The following is a 21,192-nucleotide window of genomic DNA, read 5'->3' as shown; positions in this document are numbered from 1 at the left end:
TGGTAATAGTCAATGAGAGACAGGAGTTAGGTGGTGCCATTATTTAGGCATCTTTTTTTTTTTTTTTTTAAGTCAACATGGTATTTGCCTCCTGGCCTCACTCGGTTCTCAGCAAGAACACTTTCAAAAGAAGTTCCTTGTTTTTTCAAAGCCTGTTTGCAGGAGTTGATTCAGTGCTGCGGGATCAGGGGAGTGAAAGCCAAGGGCAAAATGCGTGCTTTGAGTTGTGTGAAGGATCCACCCTCGACTTAGCGCCACTCCCTGTGCTGATTGTGCCCCCAGGTGACATGTCCAAAGTCTCCAACCTCTGTTTGCTTTTTTCTTTTGTTTACAGGAGCGGAGGGCACAGTGTTCCCTAAATCTATAGAGACACCTAATGTCAGGGCAGACCCCTTCAAGGAACTAAGGTAAACTTCTGACTATGCTTTGCATTGATTAGTGGCTATTTCCTTTGTCTAGGCAACTGGCTGATGGTCCATTTTGAGCATTTGGAATGTAACAGTATTATAACATGAATATACTGATTGGGAGTGATTATAAAGGATGTAAAGATAAGCTACCACCAAGAGAAAATTCTCTTGGAAAACTTAAGATTGAGGGTTTGGAGGAAGAGGTTGCCAGCCTTGTAATTATGAGAATGGGGATTGATTCATTCACGGTGTTTGTGTCCTGCTGTGTTTTGTGGTACCCAGAACCTAACCAGTTATATAACTAGTCAGTAATTGGTGCTGATCAGTCCAGAGAAAAGTCGTATCTAAAAAAAAAAAAAAACTGCACTCTAAACACTGTACTGAATTTTGTTTATGTGTAACAAGCTCTCGGCCACTTGGACCGTTATGGTACTAGAACTACTTTCTGTGAATATTTCCTGTACTGGTGTTAATCTTCAAATAACCACAATTGTGCTGCCTTTAGCAGAAAAAGGCTCTGAGATGCTGTGTACTTAGCACCAACAACTAAAGAAAACAAAAAAGAACAATAGATATATACAGACAAAAAGAGATAAAGATATGACCGAAAAACCATTCCAGCCACTAAAGGACCATCCCTGGCTCAAAAAAGGGAACACATAAAAAAATGGTATGCTTGATACAAATATAGAGATATTTTTTGCTATGTACTTATGATGCGGGCAGGCTGGGAGCCAGAGGGGGCACCTGCAAGACCCGCTAAGAGGGTCCTTGACTTTGTGCAAGATTGAAGTCAAGTGAGAGCTGAGAGAGTGAAATCAGAATTTATTGAATAGCATGACTGACAGACAGAAAGTAACTAACGGAGTGGAGTGTCTGGGAGACTCAGAAAGGAAAGGAGAAGGGAACCAATGTCACTTGGGGTTACAGGCTTCAGAGTAGGGTTTGATCAAAGGCAAGCATCCAGGTGAACAACAGGTGTCGTTCCACAAATCACTGAAGGTAGGGAGTGTTGATGCCGTCGTCAGCCAAGGTTTGTTGGGAGCTCATGTCCTGGAACATGTTTGGGATCCGGCTTTTCTTAGATGTTAGGGACCTATGACAAAACTCAGAGAATGATGAACTTTCTGGATTCCCCCTTGAAGGGAGAACATTTCTTCTTTGGCTTATTCAGAAACGGTGCCTGGCAGCAAAACAGCAGAGATGGACCCATTCTAAAGTAGAGTCCCTTCAATTTCCCTGCCTCACTTACAGTCATGAAGAATTCAGCGAATACTGGCTTTGTTCATTTCTTATAGTTCTTTTAAATAAAACCCACCATAAATCATCATAAATAACATTGCATATTTAATGGTAGATATCAAACATTAGCAAATGTGTTTGGATTATATGAGCCGTAGCTACTCTTCTGCGACACAGCCCTGTGATCTGTGGTTTACTAAAACAGCAACAGCCATATCGGAGTTTGTGTTTCCCTAAACGGAAGCACGTTCTCCGTAAGTGGGGAGTCTATCACCTCGTGATGAAGCCCCTAGCATTCTTGAAAAGCCTGTGAGGCTTTACAAATATAGGGAAATACATTGGGCCAGAGGAAGAGGATAATTGGCGGAGAAAGAGTACATTCTCTTACCAAAATTCCATATACAGTAGGCTGTATTTTTCACATTATATGCCACATTTCAAGGCTTTACTTTTCCCTAGAGTCGTTGCTTCCATCTCAGTGCTGCTGCCTGCCAGAAGTTACCTTGACTCTCCGTTAGCCAGCTCCTGTGGTTCATATTAGGTACTAAAGGTGGAATCTTTTCAAGCAGTAGATTTCTGCATCCTGTATTTTAGGGCTCAGAGAGCAATCTCGTTTTCTGAGAATGCAGTGAATCCTCGTGCGTGTGATGTGAGAGCCCTTTTGAAACAAGCTAATATGTGGGCTGGTTCCCTTCCTTTTCACAGTCCTCCTTAGAAGCAGGGTTCTTTTTAACACAACTAGTTAGTAATTAGTGCTGATCAGTCCAAAGAAAAATGCTGTCTAAAAGAAGATGACCTAGGGATGCCTGGGTGGCTCAGTTGGTTAAGCATCGGATGCTTGATTTGGACTCAGGTCCCCATCGCAGAGTTGTGAGTTCAAGCCTCTAGTCTGGCTCCATGCTCAGCAGGGAGTCTGCTTTTCCTCTCCCTCTGCTCCTCCCCCTGCACTCTCTCTCTCTCTCTCAAATACGTAAAATATTTAAAAACTAAATTTAAAAAATAATAATAAGTAAAAAATAGAAGAATCTGACCTCTAAATATAATACAGTGCCCACCCCCCCCACCCCCCAGGACTAAGCTCTGCATTACCATGGAGCACTTACCACTGCCTACCATGGAAGGCATGGAAAATTTAAGGGTCAAGAATTTAGTTTAGGCTAACTTTGCTTTAGACGGAAAACAAAATTTTCTTTGGATTAAAAAAAAAAAACCCAACCCACATTGAACAAACAAAGACAACTCTCCAAGCATCAGCCCATTTTAGAGATCCCTATTGTGAAAAACTGAGAATAGATGATTTGCTCATATAGCGCAATAGCTGTATTGACGGTCGTCTGTAGACCCTATGGAAAACCCTGGAAACTTGCCTTAGAAACAAGTGAATCTCCAAAATTACAAGTGGATCTCCTAAGTGCAATAAATAAGGACTTCTAGTAGTTACTGCATTTCCATTGTTTATTCTAAAGTTGTAGGCATATTCTATAGAGACTAGAAATAAAATGTTCTTACAGGAAACATAAAAACACTTTAATATGTCATTCTACAACTGGGGGCAATTCTTTGCCCCTATTCAAATTGTGTTGAGGGTTGATAGCCTGAAGTGAGTCAGGATCTAGAATGTGATAATTAGCCCCTTCATCCTTACGATTTTTTAAATTTTATTTTAATGGTGCTCTTGTGGAAAAATGTGTGACCAACTGAAAGGTAACCCAATGTAGTACATGCATTAGCCCAGACCAGTGCATCTGTGGATGTTTCATATTTGTCAGCAAATGGCACCCCATTTTACTCTGCTATTGAATGGTACTGACCTTGGCTATTGATCAATAGGTAATGAACGTTTGCTGGCCTCTGGCTTTACAGCTGGATCAGTTGTCGTGATCCAGCTCATTTGTGCTGGTGCGTCTTCTAGTCTTAGGAAAGTAGAACAATCTGAGGGAGATCCCTGGGTTTATGCCAGCAGATAGCACTGTGTAGGTGAAGCAGAAGTGGTTCCCTCGTCAGGAGCAGCACAACAGAGGTGAAGGAGGCCAGAGCTGGGGCAGATACCTACAGCAAACAGACTACGTAGCCTTGAACTAACCCGGGAACACTGATGTCTGTACAAAGTCAGGTCCTATTGCCTCCAAACTTTATTTAGGCTCCCATTATTTTACCTTTTATTTTAAAATAATTTTAATTAAAAGAAGAATTGCAATAATCATGCAGATTATTCCTCTGTACCCTTTACCTAGTATTTATGATGGTAACATTTTACATACCCCTGGTGTATATATCAAAACTAAAAAATTAACATTGTAGGCCCATAATATTTTATGTAAGATTTGCTTAAAAGGATGCAATCACCTGAATGCCTTACAGATCCAGAAAATATGTAGAAAAGGAGTTTAACAGAAAAGTTATTTGTTGAGACATAAATGAATGGATCTTGAAAAATCCCACTGCAGTTAAGTTGGAATGTTTTTAATGAGAGGTGTTTTGTTTTGTTTTGTTTTTTAAATCATCTTCTCTACCCAGATTTTCTTGGTCTTACTTGTCAATGGAAGCAAATTGAGTTAAAAGACTATAGGTTATTTATACATAAACCATCTTCTGCAGTGAACAAGCAAAAATTAAATCCATGCGTGTCCTTCCCTTACCCAAAAAATCGAACATGGGGAAAATACCGTCTGCTTTAGAGACCTTCTCTGTTGGGATGACTTGTTTCTTCCAACGTCTGTTTCGGCTTTTGAAGGTTTTTTGGTTTGTTCTCTGATTTATTTATTTTTGTTGTTGTTGTTTTGTTGTTTGCTTGTTAATGAGAAGCAAATTTCAGGCCTCCAGCACATCTTCTTAGAAGATCTCAACCCTCAGCTCAAAGAGTGGTAGCTTCCTCTCTGCTAGAGTTCAAGTTTCGGTTCACTGCTTTCCTTTTCAGAGTTACTATAGTTACTGTATTCACAGTGTTTGCTTGAGATGTTTGTAAATAATCTAGGGTTGAGTTGAAAATCACAAAAGAGGGTTGCTTCTCTCCAGACAAATAATGAGCCTTAGCAAGGTCTCAACCCAACATCCAGCTAGGGCGGTTTGTTGAGTTTGCCCCTGCAGGACAATTCTGAAATAATGGCGTGTTGCTCTAGATTCCAGACTCTACTGAAAACATCTACCAGGCACTATGCCTATCTCTTGAAATCAGAAAAACTAACTTGGAATGGAAACTGGATTTTAATTCACGATCTGAAATTTGCAGTCTGAATATATTAGATGTTCGCTTGTTCATTATTTCTTTTTCCTGGTGTCTGTATATTATAAAGACAAGTGGAAAAATCCATGATCTCAGACTGTGCATGATCTGAGATGGGAAATAGGCCATTTAGTTTTGCATATGTATTTTCTGTAAGAACAGAAGCTACCTTTGAATACCTACCTTGCTCTAAGGATTCCTTTCAACTGTGAAGCTTCCCTGTAAGATTCGGATCCTACAAGAATAGGAAATAGACTGTGAAATCTTATTTCCCAGACATATGTCAGGGCAAATGTAAAAAATGGGAGACGGTTACATAGACCACTGAACACATATCGCCGACTCTGTTCCTCTAGATATCACTAAAAGCTTGGAAGGAACCACAAAAGAGCAAGAAGCCAAAAGGTCTTTATAAAAGAATTCTTCATCAGCTAATGTGCAGACGTGCTCTTACTCTGCCTATAGTTATGACAAGGGTGATGACCTGATTTCCATTTCATCACAGTTAGGGAATTGTTTGCCAGGTGTTTGTTTGTTTGTTTGTTTGTTTTAAACACTTATTAAGAATCAAGGCATCTGCTAAACACCTGGAATGCAGAGATAAGTAAATAAGTCCTCAACTGATTTGTAGTTAAGGAGAGTAAGGTAGAAAGTCACCCCAAAATACAAGGTAATGTGATAAGTGGTAGAATAGATAGATGAACAAAATCAGAGGAGACACTGGGAATGGCACACAGGTTTCGAGGGTTAGGTAAGGCTGTCTGAAGGAAGGGATGTTTTAGTTGTAAGTTGAAAGAAAAAACAGTGAGTCTCGGAATTTAAAAAGCATGGTTCCCTAGGTCCACTTAATGCAAGGACAAATGGGCCAATGGATTTCTGCAGCTCCCAAGAATATTACTGTGTCATTTACAAAAATGAGGTTCTGTAATTTCCTTATGATAGTTGTGTTCTTTAATAAATCATGTGAAGGCAATTTCAGATATGATCACAGAAGACTTTAATGATTGTTAGAAGTTTCAAAGTTCAGTGCATAACATCATTCAGAACTAGAACAGCCACTGATATCAAACCCATTCTGCAGCGTCAAATAAATAAGGCATTTCTTTGTTCCTGTGGGTTTCCCCCTACAACATTACCAGAGTTTTAATAATAAAGCAGAGAGATTCAAAGATATATCTGGTACTCCCAGTATGCGCTTGAATATTCTGTAGGATTTTTTTTTCTTAATGGATAGATACTAATCTGAACTCCTTTGGGAATGTGTGAGATTTAAAGTCTGTATATATCACAGGAAAACAGGGATTAGACAGCACTTCCAAGTTGACAAAAATGAATTTATTTCTTTACATTTATCTTAGAATGGCTGTAGCCAACTAAATATTTGACTCTCAGTGATTTATGAATTGAAGCTATAAGAACAGTCTGTCAGAGCATCACAGTTCAATGAATACTTGGTCATACGTCTCCCTTCCTTTGTCCCCCTCAAAAGTCACAATAGCAAATTTGGAGAAGCAGTCTGATTTTTGAATTATGTAAATATAATATCTATATTTATTCTATACACATATTTTATATATATATGTACATATGCATTAAAACATATATACACACATATGTATTTTACATATATAGGCCTATAGAGAGTTTGACAGAGATGCAGCGAGAGAGAGCTATAGAGAGTTTGACAGAGATGCAGCGAGAGAGAGGGGAGGGAGGGAGAGGGGCCGTATATATTGAGCTCCAAAGCTATGGGTGCGTGGGATATGGCGCAATTAAAGATTTCTTTTTTATGAAAGAAACCTTTAAATTTTCTCCTCATGCAACACTTTGCAGACATGTTTGGTGCCTATGTTGCTTGTATGAGATTCACAATTATTCAATCGCAAAGCATGAATGTTGAAATTATTCAAAGGAGAGATGAAAATGTGTAGTGGTCCGATAATATCACAGGGTCTCAGGGGCCTTCCAAAATAGAAGAGTCATGATGCAGTGTCCATGTTGATCAAGAGCCATGCTTTGAAGGTGTCCTGTGCTGGGGTTGAGTTTGGCCCCAAAGCCAGTCTGCCTTGTGAACTTGGGCAAGTCTCCTAAGCTCTCCTTGGCCAGTGCCAAGAACATGGGAAGAGCTCAGTCGACATTAGTTCAACAAATGTCAGCTCCCAGGAGGAGCAAGCAGCCCATTTTCATGGGGCTCAGGTCCTCAACCAGGAGTTCCTGGAGTGTTCAGTTTCAACAGCCAGTAAAATGTTTGTGAGACCATGGTGACCGACAGTCCTTGCTCCTTGAAGGACAACACCAGAAAGCTGTTGTGTACATCCATCTACCATTAACAACGTTTTATATGAAAGGATAAGGATATTTCACTTAATAGATTAGAGAGGGCATAGCCTTAGGATCGAAGACAGCCCATAAACTGCATTCCTTGAACAGTAACGGCATGTCATCATGTTGCCTCCATTTTCTTTTTGTCAGAGACACTAGTGACTGTGTCAACTCCTTAGTCATCCTGCAGTGCCTGCCCAGAAAAAAAAGAAACAAAAAAACCCCGGATATCTGAAAGCCACAGGTGAAGGCTTAATGAAGCCCCCCTGATTCTAAGTTTGCCTTGTTTGAAAACTCACAGTAAGGGGCGCCTGCATGGCTCAGTGGGTTAAAGCCTCTGCCTTTGGCTCGGGTCATGGTCTCAGGGTCCTGGGATCGAGCCCTGCATCAGGCTCTCTGCTCAGCAGGGAGCCTGCTTCCTCCTCTCTCTCTCTCTGCCTGCTTCTCTGCCTAGTTGTGATCTCTGTCTCTCAAATAAATAAATAAATAATCTTTAAAAAAAAAAGACTCACAGTAAGACATCTTGCCCATCTTTGAAGATCTGTGAGTCCATATATATGTCCCTTTTCTCCCTCTTTCCCTTCCTCCTGTGTTTCAGCATCTGTTCATCCTTCCCTTTGTTTCATTAGCATCGATACATAGTCTGAATTTATCTACCTATTTCTTTTTTTTCCCTTAGTTTCACCTTTCTCAGGGTGCCCCTTTCACCCTAGCTCTCTCAGGATGCAGGAGGAGAAACAGACGGGGTAAAGGAAAAGGGAGGTTATGCTATTGGAAGTTATTTCCATCTTTGCCTTTGCCTTCTTAATCAAAAGCTTGTGTTTTACAAATGTGGTAAATCGTAAAGCTACCAAACCTAGGTGTCTCGCAGGCATCGCCTCTGTAACAGTAGAATTCTGCCATTAGAAGCCAGGGAGGGATAAATGGAAGATAACATCCTGGGGCACAAGGAGTCTAGGATATAGAGCAAGTCCTACCCCGACAGGGAGAGGAAGTTAAAAACCCATCTCTTCTGATCTCTGCTGAATTGTAGGAAGAAGATAGGAAATTCAGGGAAAGCACGTGGTAAAATACATAGCCTGATGACCTTTATTCTCGGAGTCACAGAGGGAAGAAACCAGTTAGATTTCGAGGACAGAAGCAAAGGGTCATCGAGCATTTTCATTTGAGACTTGAGGAGGATAGGGGATAGGGTGGACTGTCTTGTGGCTAGAGAGGAAGAGGGGCTGGGTCAGCACTCTCAAATCTCCTTCAGTTCCTGGGGGTGTGGGGGTCTTGCCAGTGCAGGGAAGAATCCACATGGTGTCCCAGTAAGCAATGCAGATGGCTAATGATGGTGGTACAGACTGACCGGCTCCAGGGCAGCTTCTCTGCAGTGGGACCGAGGGCTCCTAAGTGGACAGTCCAGTCCAAGGGTGCAGTGGGAAACATACCCAGACCTCAGGGCCTGCAAAGGGCATTCAGACCTGGCTCAGTGGGCGCTAAGTGAGCACAGTAAGAAGTACCAGAATTCTCCCCCAGAGGGCTTAGAAGTGTGGGCTGCTAGCCTAATACCAATCAGGACCACATATCCTGGAATCTGAACCTTCTTTGTTCCTGTCACCAGGATGTCCCAATACCCCCAACCCCCAATGTCCATTATGATATCATAAAGAGGGAGGAGATAATTATTTATCCTCATGAGAAAGGTAAAATGTTTTAATCACAGAGAGGATGCCATAATAAATTTAGTTTTTCCTAACCCTCTGTAAAGATAAGTTGGAGAGAAAAATTAAGTCAGGTAAGAATAAAGAAATGCCATTTGCTCTCACTGAGGAACACAATTTATAAATTGGATGGCCTGCAATATGGGGGATTATGCCAATCACAACATCTTAACTGACTGCCTGGCTTCAAAGGCCCTGAGTCTTCCCCTCTCTGTCTTATAGGGACCGTTGGGTCTGATCAAAGGGGGGAAAAATGCTTTCAGAATCCATCATCAGGTACCTGCTATTAGTGATTTTGTCTCTGTAAGCCTTGAACTAGCATTGATTGAAACTATAGTCCAGCCCTGATGCTTGAAATTTACTCCCCAAAAGCATTCCTCGATTTGTAATCTTCTAAACCAACAAAATACTGGAGGAAACGCCTTAATAGCCAAAACATTTCACATGCCTCTCCAAATGATTCCCAGACTATCTCTGAAAGCCAAAGTCATCAGCCTTGTGCAGTGAGGCACCTCACTGCCTAAGTGATTGTCCCTTAATGGCTGGCCCATTTTCATCTCAACTCGAGAAAGGCAGTGTGACACGTCATTATCATTCTGAAGGGCAAGTGGCTTTTATTTAAAAATTAGAAGTATACCCTTTAAGTTAATTTTTAACAGAAGGGGTTAAAATGTGAAAAAATTACTCAAAAGATAAACTCGTAACAGAGAGGGAGGGAATATAAAAATGTACTTCTACCCATGTCAAGTCAGGCATGATATCATAAATTAGTGCTAACCTCTCGGTCTTTTAGAACAGAATGGGCATGTGTGTATGTTTGCCAGAATTCCTCAGTTGGGACTACCTTCTGCCTCAAAAGGAGCACTGCGACTTTATTACTGTTTTTATCTTGATTAAAATGTCAGCAGCTGCCATTTATTATGTAAAGTGTGTGGGGTAGATTGTTCTCTTATTCTTGAAAAACACACAATTGCTTTTGAATCTCCGTTTTTTTTACCCCCTCAGTAGGATGGCCCTGCTGGGTGCATAGACAGAAAATCTTGCTTAATTATACCCTTCATGATTTTGGCTTGAAGCCAGCCTTGTTTTATTCCAATTATAACCTTTTCAAAACAAAGAGTAATGGGAGTTGAAAGGAACAAGCTGACAACAGTTTTTACCTGAAGTAAGTTGGGAACTAGAAGTGAATCATAAAAAAAGAAAAAATAAATAAATTCCCCCGTGGATATCTTTTTTTTTTCTTACTCCAGAATTTTCCACAGTTTGTTAGAATAGAATATAAATGAGATCGAGGCCATCAGATCTCAGAGACAACTCTATAATCTCGCTGGATTTCCTGGCCACGGACTATGGGCCAGTTTGGGCCAAATGTCACTCACTAGGGGCGCCTGGGTGGCTCAGTGGGTTAAGCCGCTGCCTTCAGCTCAGGTCATGATCTCAGGGTCCTGGGATCGAGTCCCGCATCGGGCTCTCTGCTCAGCAGCAAGCCTGCTTCCCTTCCTCTCTCTCTCTCTGCCTGCCTCTCTGTCTGCTTGTGATCTCTCTCTGTCAAGTAAATAAATAAAATCTTAAAAAAAAAAAAAAATGTCACTCACTAGTTTGCTATCCTTTGGTGGCTCCCACTGGCTCGAAGATGACATTTCAAAAACAAAGCACTCACAAGTCACCTTCAAGGGGTTGATGTGGCTGTGGGTGATGTCCTGGCTTTTCATCTCCCATCACCGTTATCCCCCTTCCAACCTTTTCTCATTTTCGTTTCTCTCTCTGTTCTCCTCCTCTCTGTTGGCCCTTCCTCCCATTGAACTTGTACTCCCTGCTCTTGCATTTCAATTTCTAAACATACTTTATTCTGTAGCGATTTCCTTCTATAATACTCTTTATTAATTTCACAGATGTACTATCCAGTCTTTACTATTTGATTATATTAGTGATCGTTTCAAATTTCTTCTGTTCTCTGCTTTTTAAAATTATGGTTCAGGTCTCTCTGGCTTTTTGACTGGGACTTTTTCAAATGGTTGATGATTCTCAGATGTCTGTTTTTAAGAGTGAAGCACTAAGAATCTTTTGGCATGTTTTGTGTGCATGAATGAGGCTTTTGGATGGTGAGCTTCGAGGTAGGATGGTCAGGCTGGGATTTTTAGGTGGGTGACCCCAGATATAAGAATATGTATGCCTCTTCTCTTGGATTGATCAGTTTCCCCAGGATACTGATTAGTGTCCTAATCCCTTGCTGGGGATGAATCTGGGGGCCAATATGTTCTGGCTGAGCCTACGAGGTCTCCTTCTTCCATATGTAGGTTTTCACTCCATTCCCTGTTTTCAGGATAGCACTGTCAGCCTTAACTGTCCTTGTCTCACAGAGCCCAGAATTCAAGTCTTCCCTAGTGAGTGTCCTAGTCTGTTTGGACTGCTGTAATAGTATATTATAGACTGGATGGCTTATAAACAACAGACATTTATTTTTTCACAGTTCTAGAGGCTGGGAAATCCAAGATAAAGGTGCTGGCAGGTTTCTGTTGAGGGTCTGCTTCCTGGTTCATAGGTGGCCATCTTGCTATGTGCGCACATGGCGGAAGCAGCTGGGGAACTCTGGGGTCTGTTTTATAATGGCACTGATCTCACTCATGAGGGCTCCACCTGATCACGGCCCAAAGACCCCACTTCCTATTACTATCACATTAAGGATTAGGATTTCAACATGTGAATGGGGGGGAGGGAGGACACAAACATTTAGTCCATGACAGTAAGGGTGTCCTGGTCACCTGGGTTTATACAGTGGAGAAACGGCCTAGGACTCTGACAGTTTCCCGTGGAGCCCTCAACCCGTCTTCTGATTGCAGTTCCACCAGACTCTCCCAACCACAGAGGCACTGGCTTTCTGTTCCTGCACCTGGCAGGGATTATGCAGCTTGAGCTGGCTCTTGGCTTGGTCTTCACCAAACCCAACGCTCTTTGCTTTCAGCCTTCTGTCCTCTGCTAATGAGATCACTACTTGTGATTTGCTTCTCAACTTCCAAAACTTGGTCATCATCTTTCTTCCACCTTTATTGCTTCTCTTTTTCTTGGTCCTTCTGGGTCTGTGCCGTTTGAGGGTCCTTTTACAGTCATTGCATTAGCGCTTCAGTGAGGAGCAGAGGTAGACCATGTGTTGAGTTCAGTCAGAAGTCCTCTCTCCTCCATTTGTAAGCTTCAGCTGTTCTGCCTTTCCTTTGTTTCACTGGGAGGGCCTGGAGCCTTCCCTTAGGGCCTTGTTATTCCTTGGTCTTGAAACATTCTTTGTACTCTCTTTCCACATGGTCATATTTCCACTCTCAGCTTAAACTGCACTTTCTAAGGAAACCCTTTGGAGCACACTCCCCTGCCCCACCCCCACCCCGGCTCATATGGCCTACCTGTTACAAACACACACAGCCCCTCCACTTCCTCTCAGGATTTCACCGGCTGAGATGTCTCCCACAGGTGCGGTTGCCCACAGCCACAAAGAGGTTCGGGCTAGGGGAATCATGACAAATGTATTCTCTCCAAAAGTATGTGTTCAGCCACCAAACACACGAGTAATGGCGTCCTTGACATTTGCTTGTCAAGGAGAGCCATCAAAGTCTTATTATCCCATGCCTTTCTTTCTTCTAGCCATACTAAGTCATTTCCAAAAGAGCGTAATTCATTCCTCTTTCTCTTATAAGCAGGCTCAAAACTTTAGGTTCTTTTCCCACCCCTGGGTTTTATCATAGTCACAGTCCAGCAACACTGTGATTCACTTGAAGTCTCCAACCTGCGGTTCCCACTCATCTTCTCAACCGAGGGTGATTGTCATCCACAGAGGAACACAAGTCCCCTTTCACCCAGTTATGCGTGTCATCGTCACTTCCTGTTCACCAAGGGAACTGAGTTTCCAGGTCTTTGAGGTGTTTTTTTTTTTTTTTTTCTTTTTTTTTTCCCCCAAAAATACAACCTGAGTCATGAATGATTATTTTCCTGGCCTGGCATCTGAGCTCAGGCACACTCACTCCAGAATAACCAGCACAGAGCAATTTGCATCCTTTGACAATCCAAGCCCCATGCTCCTAACCTTGAATAGAACACAGACACTAATAAATTCAGGGTCTTAAAAATGTGAATTATAGTCATTTCACACTTCGTGGCAGCTTCATGCTGAAGAAATAGTTTAAAACTTAATTATAATGCTTGTCCCTTCATTAAGTGTAGATGACATTCCTCAGATAGATTTTTGCAATGACATCTGAGGAAAGGAGTTCAGAAACTTATTAGTTATTCATGATGGAGAATATTGACTGTGCACTGATTAAAGGAACATGTTGGCACCCTTCTTAACATGATGCATCTGTCTATTAGTTTATGGTTCTCCCTGTGGTCCTTATGGAAAGTTCTTTGGGAAATAAGGAAAATACCCTTCAGTCTTTGAGAGACAATATCTATAGAAAATGTGCTTGACAAGTGGGATTAAAATGGAGAGCAGGAGGCATCAGGCCTCTCTGATTACCCACCGCTGCAAATGACTGGGCTGCACGTTGAGAACCATTTGTGAGATGCAACCATAATGGATTGGACACGTCCCCCTCTTGGCCCTTGAGGAAATATTACGATGCATTCAGTCCATCAGTGGCTCGTTCTGAAGCTCGAAATCCATTCTTAGAGAAGGATGCCATGGAAGGTTTTCCTCCTGTCACATAACAATACTAGAGCTTGAGTCATGCAATGACTAAATTAAGTGAACAGGTAAAGGCACAGTCTTCCTCTGTTTGTGCAGGGTGTGATATTCTTACAAAAAGAGAATTTTGCTGCTTATTCTGATGACCTAGGTTGCCTAAGGAGTGAGGGCAGTAGAACCCAAAGTGAGATCATACAATATAAGAAAGCAGTTTCTAATTCTCTGAAGTGGGGAATTATCTCCCTTAATAGTCATGAGCTTCTCACCACTGAGAGACTCAAGGTGAGGGGTCTGTCATACCGAGACTGTTATAGAGATGTGTCATGTATCAGGACATGGAGGGAAGATTTTAAGTAGATGCCCTTTCAAATCTGCTCTTTTTTTTTTTTCATTTTTTTATAAGTTTTTATTTATTTATTTGACAGATAGAGATTACAAGTAGGCAGAGAGGCAGGCAAAGAGAGAGAGAAGGGGGGAGCAGGCTCCCTGCTAAGCAGAGAGCCTGATGCGGGGCTCCATCCCAGGACCCTGAGATCATGACCTGAGCCGAAGGCAGAGGCTCAGATCTCCTCTTACATCGAGATTCGAAGACTCGGGCTTCAAAGTATTGCTAATGGATCTGATTTCACCCGGGACATCCCATTACATTTAAATTCCTTTTAAAATCTGTACTCAGTGAGCTGACCTTGGACATATCCTTGAAGGACAGAGTCTGAGACCAACATGGATTGATCCCTTTTTGTTTTTCCTTGTTATCTGGGTGTTTGGAGAACAATTCAGATTCTTCAGATTCTTGCCACGCTTTGTAAATTTCAAAGCATTTTCATAAATACTCCTTCAAAAACTCCCTAAAGTGGGACAGGAGCATGTGGCCTCATCCCCCTCGTACAGATGTGAGGACACCGAGGGGTTACTATACACCACCTCTCTGTTTGCCTTAATGGAAAGACCCTCTTCTTTCTCAGAGCTCACTGAGTTTTTGAGGTGTTAATCTGAGGGAAGCAGTACATAGTAAAGGCTAGGGGCAGAACTCGAGAGCCTGACCCCTGGACCCTAGATCCTGGCTTTGTCACCTGCTAGGATACGCCTTCGGACAAGGTTTTAAGACCTCTATTTCAGTTCCCTCATTTGTGAATGGTGGGATAAGAATCGCACCAACCTCAGAAGGACTTGTGAGAACCAAATAGCTTGACATACATGAATAACCTCAACCATGAACTGGAATGCAGGGCTCAGATGTTAGTTTCAGGGACTTGGGTGTTGAAGCAGCAGATGATTACCCATTCTTGATTATGGCCAAGAGATCTGTCCCACTGAGGGGTTAATTTTGCTCTATGCTTTGCCTCCCATAGACGACGGTCAGCAGTGGATTAAGAGCCTGGTTTATTCAAGTTAGTATAATCAAAAACAATAAAAGTGTGAGGCAGTCAAATTGACCAATATTAATAGTGAGCCTTAACCCAACTTTTGAAGTTTTCTTAGAACACAACCACTTGCCTTTTATGTGAAGGTGTGAGAGAGGCAAACTTTTTCCTAAGGAAAGGGGAACCGAGACTTTGCACTCCACAGACATGATGAGGTGGTAAGCGTTGTGGTTATGGGTGAAGGGATGAATGTTTTAAGCACTCAGACCCCAAATATCTCTTGAAATTTTTCTGAATCTAGTTGCAGTATGTTGAGGGATGGGGGATGGAAACATTTTTTAAAAAGGAAAAAAAATAGTGCTTAAATATCAAAATGTTTTTAAAATCCACTAACTCCTAGGGCACCTGGGTGGCTCAATCAGTTAAGTTTCTGACTTTGGTTTCCGCTCAGGTCATGATCTCGGGGTTGTGAGATGGAGCCCCTCCACATAGAGGGCTCTCTGCTCAGTCGGGAGTCTGAGATTTTTTCCCTCCCAATCCCTCTGTCCCCTCTCCCGCAAGCACTTGCATTCCCTCTCTCTCAAAACAAACAAACAAACAAACAAACAAAACCACTAACTCTCCCACTATACTGACCAAAATACTACCCCTCCCAGCTTCTTAAGCCATTTCTAGAAAGGAGACATAGGCTTGGATCAGCTTCCCTGGAGGACACACCAGACAGAAAATCCCAGAAACAGGAAGCCTCATCTGGATAGCTTTCATCCTGGTTGTCAAATGCCACCAGGGGTCAGTGGCTCTCTCCTAACCCCAGCAGGGGAATGAAATGATGCCTGAAATCCTAATGAGGTTTCTTTTTCAGTTTTTCACATCGACTCCTTTATATCCTCCTAGAGCTTGCCCCGTTATTTTTACATATTCATAGGGGTTTTGCTCTTCCATTAAACATTAAATTGCACCCTTCTGTGGTCTAGTGTTTCCTTCCCTCTGAAGGCCAGAATGGGTCCCTATTTTTCATGGGCTTCTGTGGATTTTTATCTCATCACCATAGGTTACTATCGTTGAACACATGCCTCTTATAGGCAACCTATCACTGGGCCAGATGAACCTGCAAGGTAGAGTGGACACTGTGGTTTTTCTAGTCGAATTAATTTTCTTGGGTAATAATAGTTAGACACCCTGTGGCCATGAAAAGCAAACCTCAGCAGTAATTCTCAAAGGGCTGGTATCACCTGACCAGACACTACTAATGGGGTCTAGTGGATGAATAGCGCACAGGTTGAAATGCTGTTTCCATGCGTTCTCTGGAGCAGCACTAAAACAGCGTTGAAGTGTCTTGCCTTGAGCAAGGCTGATTCTTCGGTTCACCAACACTCCCATGTTCCAGCAGAAAAACTTGCTAAGATCTGGGGACACCGCCTATAAAGTAGGACAGTGGGAAGCAGGCTCAGAGTGTCATTTCACAAGGTGAACCCATTCAGGAGTTTTTGAGATAACATTTGGTGCCAGGATCTGGGCACTTCACTGGTGAGGGGTCTAGCTAGACTATCTAAATAAATATAATGCACATGAAATCATTCCTTCTACAAATACTCGAATGCCTACTGTCCATTTGACATAGGTGCCAGGGAGATGATGATGACTGAGACAGGCATGGCCTTTGCCCCCATGGACCTTACTGTCTGGAAGAGGAGACCTTAAAGACCCAGACAAGGAGATCAGCATTTAAGGAACACATCCCCATGCCTAGAACCAACCTACCTCCTTTGTGTGTCTTATCTCATTTAATCTTCACATCAGAAGAAGCACCTCTGGAAGGAAGCTCCATTATCATCCCCATTTTCTGGATAAGGGACCCAAAACTCACAGAAGTTCAGGGTCTTGTACATAGGTATTCAGGGAGCCAAGAAAAACAATCTCACTTTGCCAGATTTTATACTCTCCCTGCTAAACCATACCACCATGCAAAAGGAATCTGCTCTCTTGGCACACCTGGGTAGCTCAATCAGTTAAGTGTCCGACTTTTGGTTTCGGCTCAGGTCACGATCCCACGGGTTGTGGGATCAAGCCCTACATCAGGCTCGCCACTCAATGGGGAGTCTGCTTGGCGATTCTCTCCCTCTGCCTCTTTCCCCACTCTCTTTTTCTCTCTCAAATAAATAAATCTTTTTTTTTTTTTTTTTTTTTTTTTTTTTAAGAATCTGGTCTCACCTAGGGGACAAAAGTAATTTTGATGTCCATATTTCATTTCTTATACTTCCAATTGCATTTATTTAGGAAGGCTTTCAGATTTTTCTGACCAGGAAAAGTAGCAACACGGTAACAAAAGCCAAAGTTTCAGCCTTCTGGCCATTGCCTTAATGAGATTCTGCCAGGAGGGAGATGTCCCTTACAAACACAACCCCCCACTATGGAAAAAAAAATGCAGGAAGTTACAGACCAACAAAATTTACTTTTCAGTCATAGCCAGCTAACCGTTGAGCCTTATCCCGGAATGGAGATTTGTTAGAGCCCACCAGAAAGCATAAAACACCACTCTTCATGTAATTATTATTAGTAGTAGTATTTTGTTCACTTATTTATTCTTTGTCTGCCTTACGGAGTTGTAAACTCTAAACCAGTGATCCTCAGCCTTTGCTTTGAATTAAAGCTACCTGAGAAGTTTAAAAATAATCCTGGCTCTTCTTCCCCATCCCAGAGCAATTAAATCAAATTCTCTAGATGTGCCCCCTGAGTGTTGATGTTGTTTAGAGCATGCCCGGTGATTCTAGAGTGTTCGAGAGAGCACTGAGTTCCAAGAGGACAGGTCCTGTGTGATGTGTCCTCATCGTTGTACATGTTCTGAGTATTACAGACTCTGAAACAGAGCCATGCCTGCATAGATACCCAGTAAATGTTTGCTGAGTAGCTGAGTAGACGGAGAGATGGAAGGATGGGTGAGTGAGTGAGTGATTGAAGGGACTAACAAGTATAACAATTACCGGAATTGAGTAAGTTCTTAGAGTACCTATTAGGTAATAGCCTACAGCTGATCTTACAATAATTCAGTTCTACATACTATTGTGCATAAAGGAAAAAAAAATAGCCAGAGGTTTTAGATAAGTATATGAAAAAGTAAACAGCAAACGGCAGGGTGCTCTAGCAAACGGCTAGAAGTGGAATTTACATTGCCTTCCTTAATACCGCATTCATCTCGAATCTTGGCACACTCCCATCTCCACAGTGCTGGCAGCCATTCCATCAAAGGTAATGGTTCATTATTATTTCTTCGGTGAATCATGTTTGTCTGAAGGAAACAAAGATAACAAAGAGGAAATTATAGTTTGTGTGGAGTGATATGATTGCTTGTAAACTGAGCAGTAAAAGGGAAATGTATTCAAGCAATTGAGCATTCTTTCTCTGTCCTCCAAATGCAAAAAAAAGGCACTGAGCAAACAGTTTAGGCCTCTTCCCATTTTAATTGGGGGTGGGAGAAAGACGGGAAGTAACTTCCACACCTGGGCAGCCCACAATTTCCTTGTTATAGCCCTGATCCCACCTCCGGATACTTCTGCGGAATGCCAGGGCCTCATTGGGTGCATCGGTTTTTCTTGTGGCTCTTACACATGTGAAAGTCGAAGCAAGCATGCAGATGTAATAAGAGAGCAGTGGAGAAAGCAGAATCTGTATGGATTTCAGTTGGCGTACTTCTACCGCTTTGTCAGTATGCTACTTGGAAGGTCGCTCAGATTATCCTGCCCTGTAATATCTGCTTATGAGTGATTATCGCCAAAACTCTTTTTGACAATTTGGGAAAACGTAAGGCCCTTTCTAAGGTCCTCTGCCACGTTGCCTGATGACCTCCGATCACCTCTGGTTTTGAACTTGTCTTCTGTGAAAGTCTTTGGTGTAAGACTGAGTACTGCCAATAGACCATACGTGACTTTTGTACAGGTTAGGAAAAGGTGCCCCTTCCTCATGACATATCCATGTGTCAGAAAATTGTCATAACATGGTAATTTTTTTTAGGAAAAAAACACTTATAGGGCACCTGGGTGGCTCAGTTGGTTAAGCAACTGCCTTCAGCTCAGGTCATGATCTGGAATCCCGGGATGGAGTCCCACATGTGGCTCCCAGCTCCACAGGGAGTCTGCTTCTCCCTCTGACCTTTTCCCCTCTCATGCTCTCTCTCACGGTCTCTCTCTCAAATAAATAAAATCTTTAAAAAAAGAAAAAAGAAAAAGAAAGAAACACTTATTGCCATGCACTGGAAAATTACAAGTGCATAAACCCATGATGCCTAGGATTTGAATTGCCCCACTACACACGCATACGAATATGTCACCCTTGAGCAGTGCGTGACCTGCACACCACATACTCTGAAAGGTCCTCTCCCCATCTTCCTCAAGTTTTCTTTGTCATACACATTGATTTAAATTTGGATCTCCACCTTTTTCATTTAATTTTCACTGAAAGTACTACTCACACATGGCTCTGGTATGTGCAGATTTTACTAAAGTTTTAAAAAAGCAAAACACACTAAAATTCAATAGTATATAAATACTCTTGTTCCCTGTCTCCTGGTCTTGCTATCTTCCTTCTAACTGCTATCTCCCTCTGTCTTTCCTTCTTTCTTCTCTACTTTCTACTCCCTACCCCTAGCTATCTGGATTCCGTCTGATGCCTGGCAATTAGTTTAATGATACTCTTGGTAACTGGAGTTCCTAGAGACCCATGCCTTGGGGGTCTTGTCTTTCCCTCAAGCTTCATATCAAAATATCTTCCCAAACAAAGAAAACTCCTTCCCTAAGAAATTCTGGAGCAAACACTAAGATTTTTTTTTTTAAAGATTTTATTTATTTACTTGACATACAGAGATCACAAGTAGGCAGAGAGGCAGGCAGAGAGAGAGAGAGAGAGAGGAGGAAGAGAGCAGAGCAGAGAGCCTGGCACGGGGCTCAATCCCAGGACCCCAGGACCATGACATGAGCCGAAGGCAGAAGCTTTAACCCACTGAGCCACCCAGGCGCCCCTAAGATTTTTTGTTTGTAATCTTGCCGCACATATTTAATCGGGAATTAGGAGTTGTTCAATACGCAGGTGGTTTCTACTTGGCAAGCATTCTGTAGGCTGTAAGTAGGGAGGAACCATGCAGGCAAGAGAGTTCCTAAGAGCTGAAGAAGCAGATGGCCCATGAAGATTCCCTGGTCCAGTCCTGTCAGTTTATGGATGGGGAAGTCTAGGCAGAAAGGGAGAGTGGCCTGCCTAAAGCTCCACAGAGAAGAGGGGTGCTCAGTACAGGAAATAAAGTGTCTTGATTCCCAGGCCTAGATACTTTCTGGTACTAGACTACCTCTCAAAACTTTTCATCCATACTTTATATTCTGCCCACATGCCAGCCTGCTATCACAACTATTAGAATCTTGCCATTAGACTCAGGCCATCCTAAACCTGCCACTTATGACCAGGGATTTACCGTCTCTGGCTTTGTGTTTTCCCATTTACCACTAAGTAAGAAAATCCAAGTGGAAAGCACTCTTCGGGTTTCTGAAGGCTTTTAGTGTTTTAGAGTCCTGTGCTTCATTTACCCAACCACGTAAGCATATATTTACGAATGCTTAGATATTCCAAGTGCAAAGATGAATACATCGGTGTCCCTGACTCAAGGAATAAATACATCACCTACTAAATGTGAAAGCCAGTCCTATAACAGGCTGTGTAAAAGGTACCAAACAACACAGATGGGCAGACCTAAGTCCTGCGTATCCAAGATGAGGAAGAATTCACTGGAAAGAGGTGAGAGTGCCTCTTTCACTGGAAAGAGGCAGTCCTTTGCAGAGTGTGGAGACATGAAAACATTTGCATGGTATGGAGAGGTGTGCTGGGAATGGCAACAGAGCATCCAGGACAAGGAGCCACTGGAGACGGTGCTGGAGGAGTATATTAGGAATGGATGATGGAAAGAATTGAATGCCATGGTAATGAATTTGGATTTTAACCTACAGATGACGGGGGAGAGCAAACATAATCATAAGATAAAAGGAGCACTACCGTATTAATCACTGCAGTGATGTTTTTAACTTTTGACTGTTATCCATGTTCTTGATTTATTTCTCATTTTGGGATTACTGATGAAAAATATTCTAGTTCTCAGCTGTCCTCCTGAAAATGGATTGCCTCAAATAAAGTAGCCAAACCAAATGCTATCACGAGGGTGATAATGTAATCTCAGCAGGTTTTTATTTAATTGAGGGCTTGCATAATGAAGGAGTTCACT

General features: G+C 42.2%; 1 protein-coding gene across 1 annotated transcript in view; it reads left to right on the top strand.

The window, feature by feature from the left end:
* SGCD (sarcoglycan delta) overlaps positions 1-21,192 on the top strand; it is a 401,431-nt gene that overhangs the window by 291,666 nt on the left and 88,573 nt on the right. Inside the window, exon 6 of the mRNA XM_046000930.1 lies at positions 335-407. Within this exon, the coding sequence (XP_045856886.1) occupies positions 335-407 (73 nt within the window). The remainder of the gene's footprint in view (positions 1-334; positions 408-21,192) is intronic.

The sequence above is a fragment of the Meles meles genome, chromosome 3, assembly GCF_922984935.1.
Source record: "Meles meles chromosome 3, mMelMel3.1 paternal haplotype, whole genome shotgun sequence".
NCBI classification, from domain to species: domain Eukaryota; kingdom Metazoa; phylum Chordata; class Mammalia; order Carnivora; family Mustelidae; genus Meles; species Meles meles.
The sequence above is the reverse complement of the archived record's forward strand: the minus strand, read 5'-3'. Positions and strand labels throughout refer to the sequence as shown.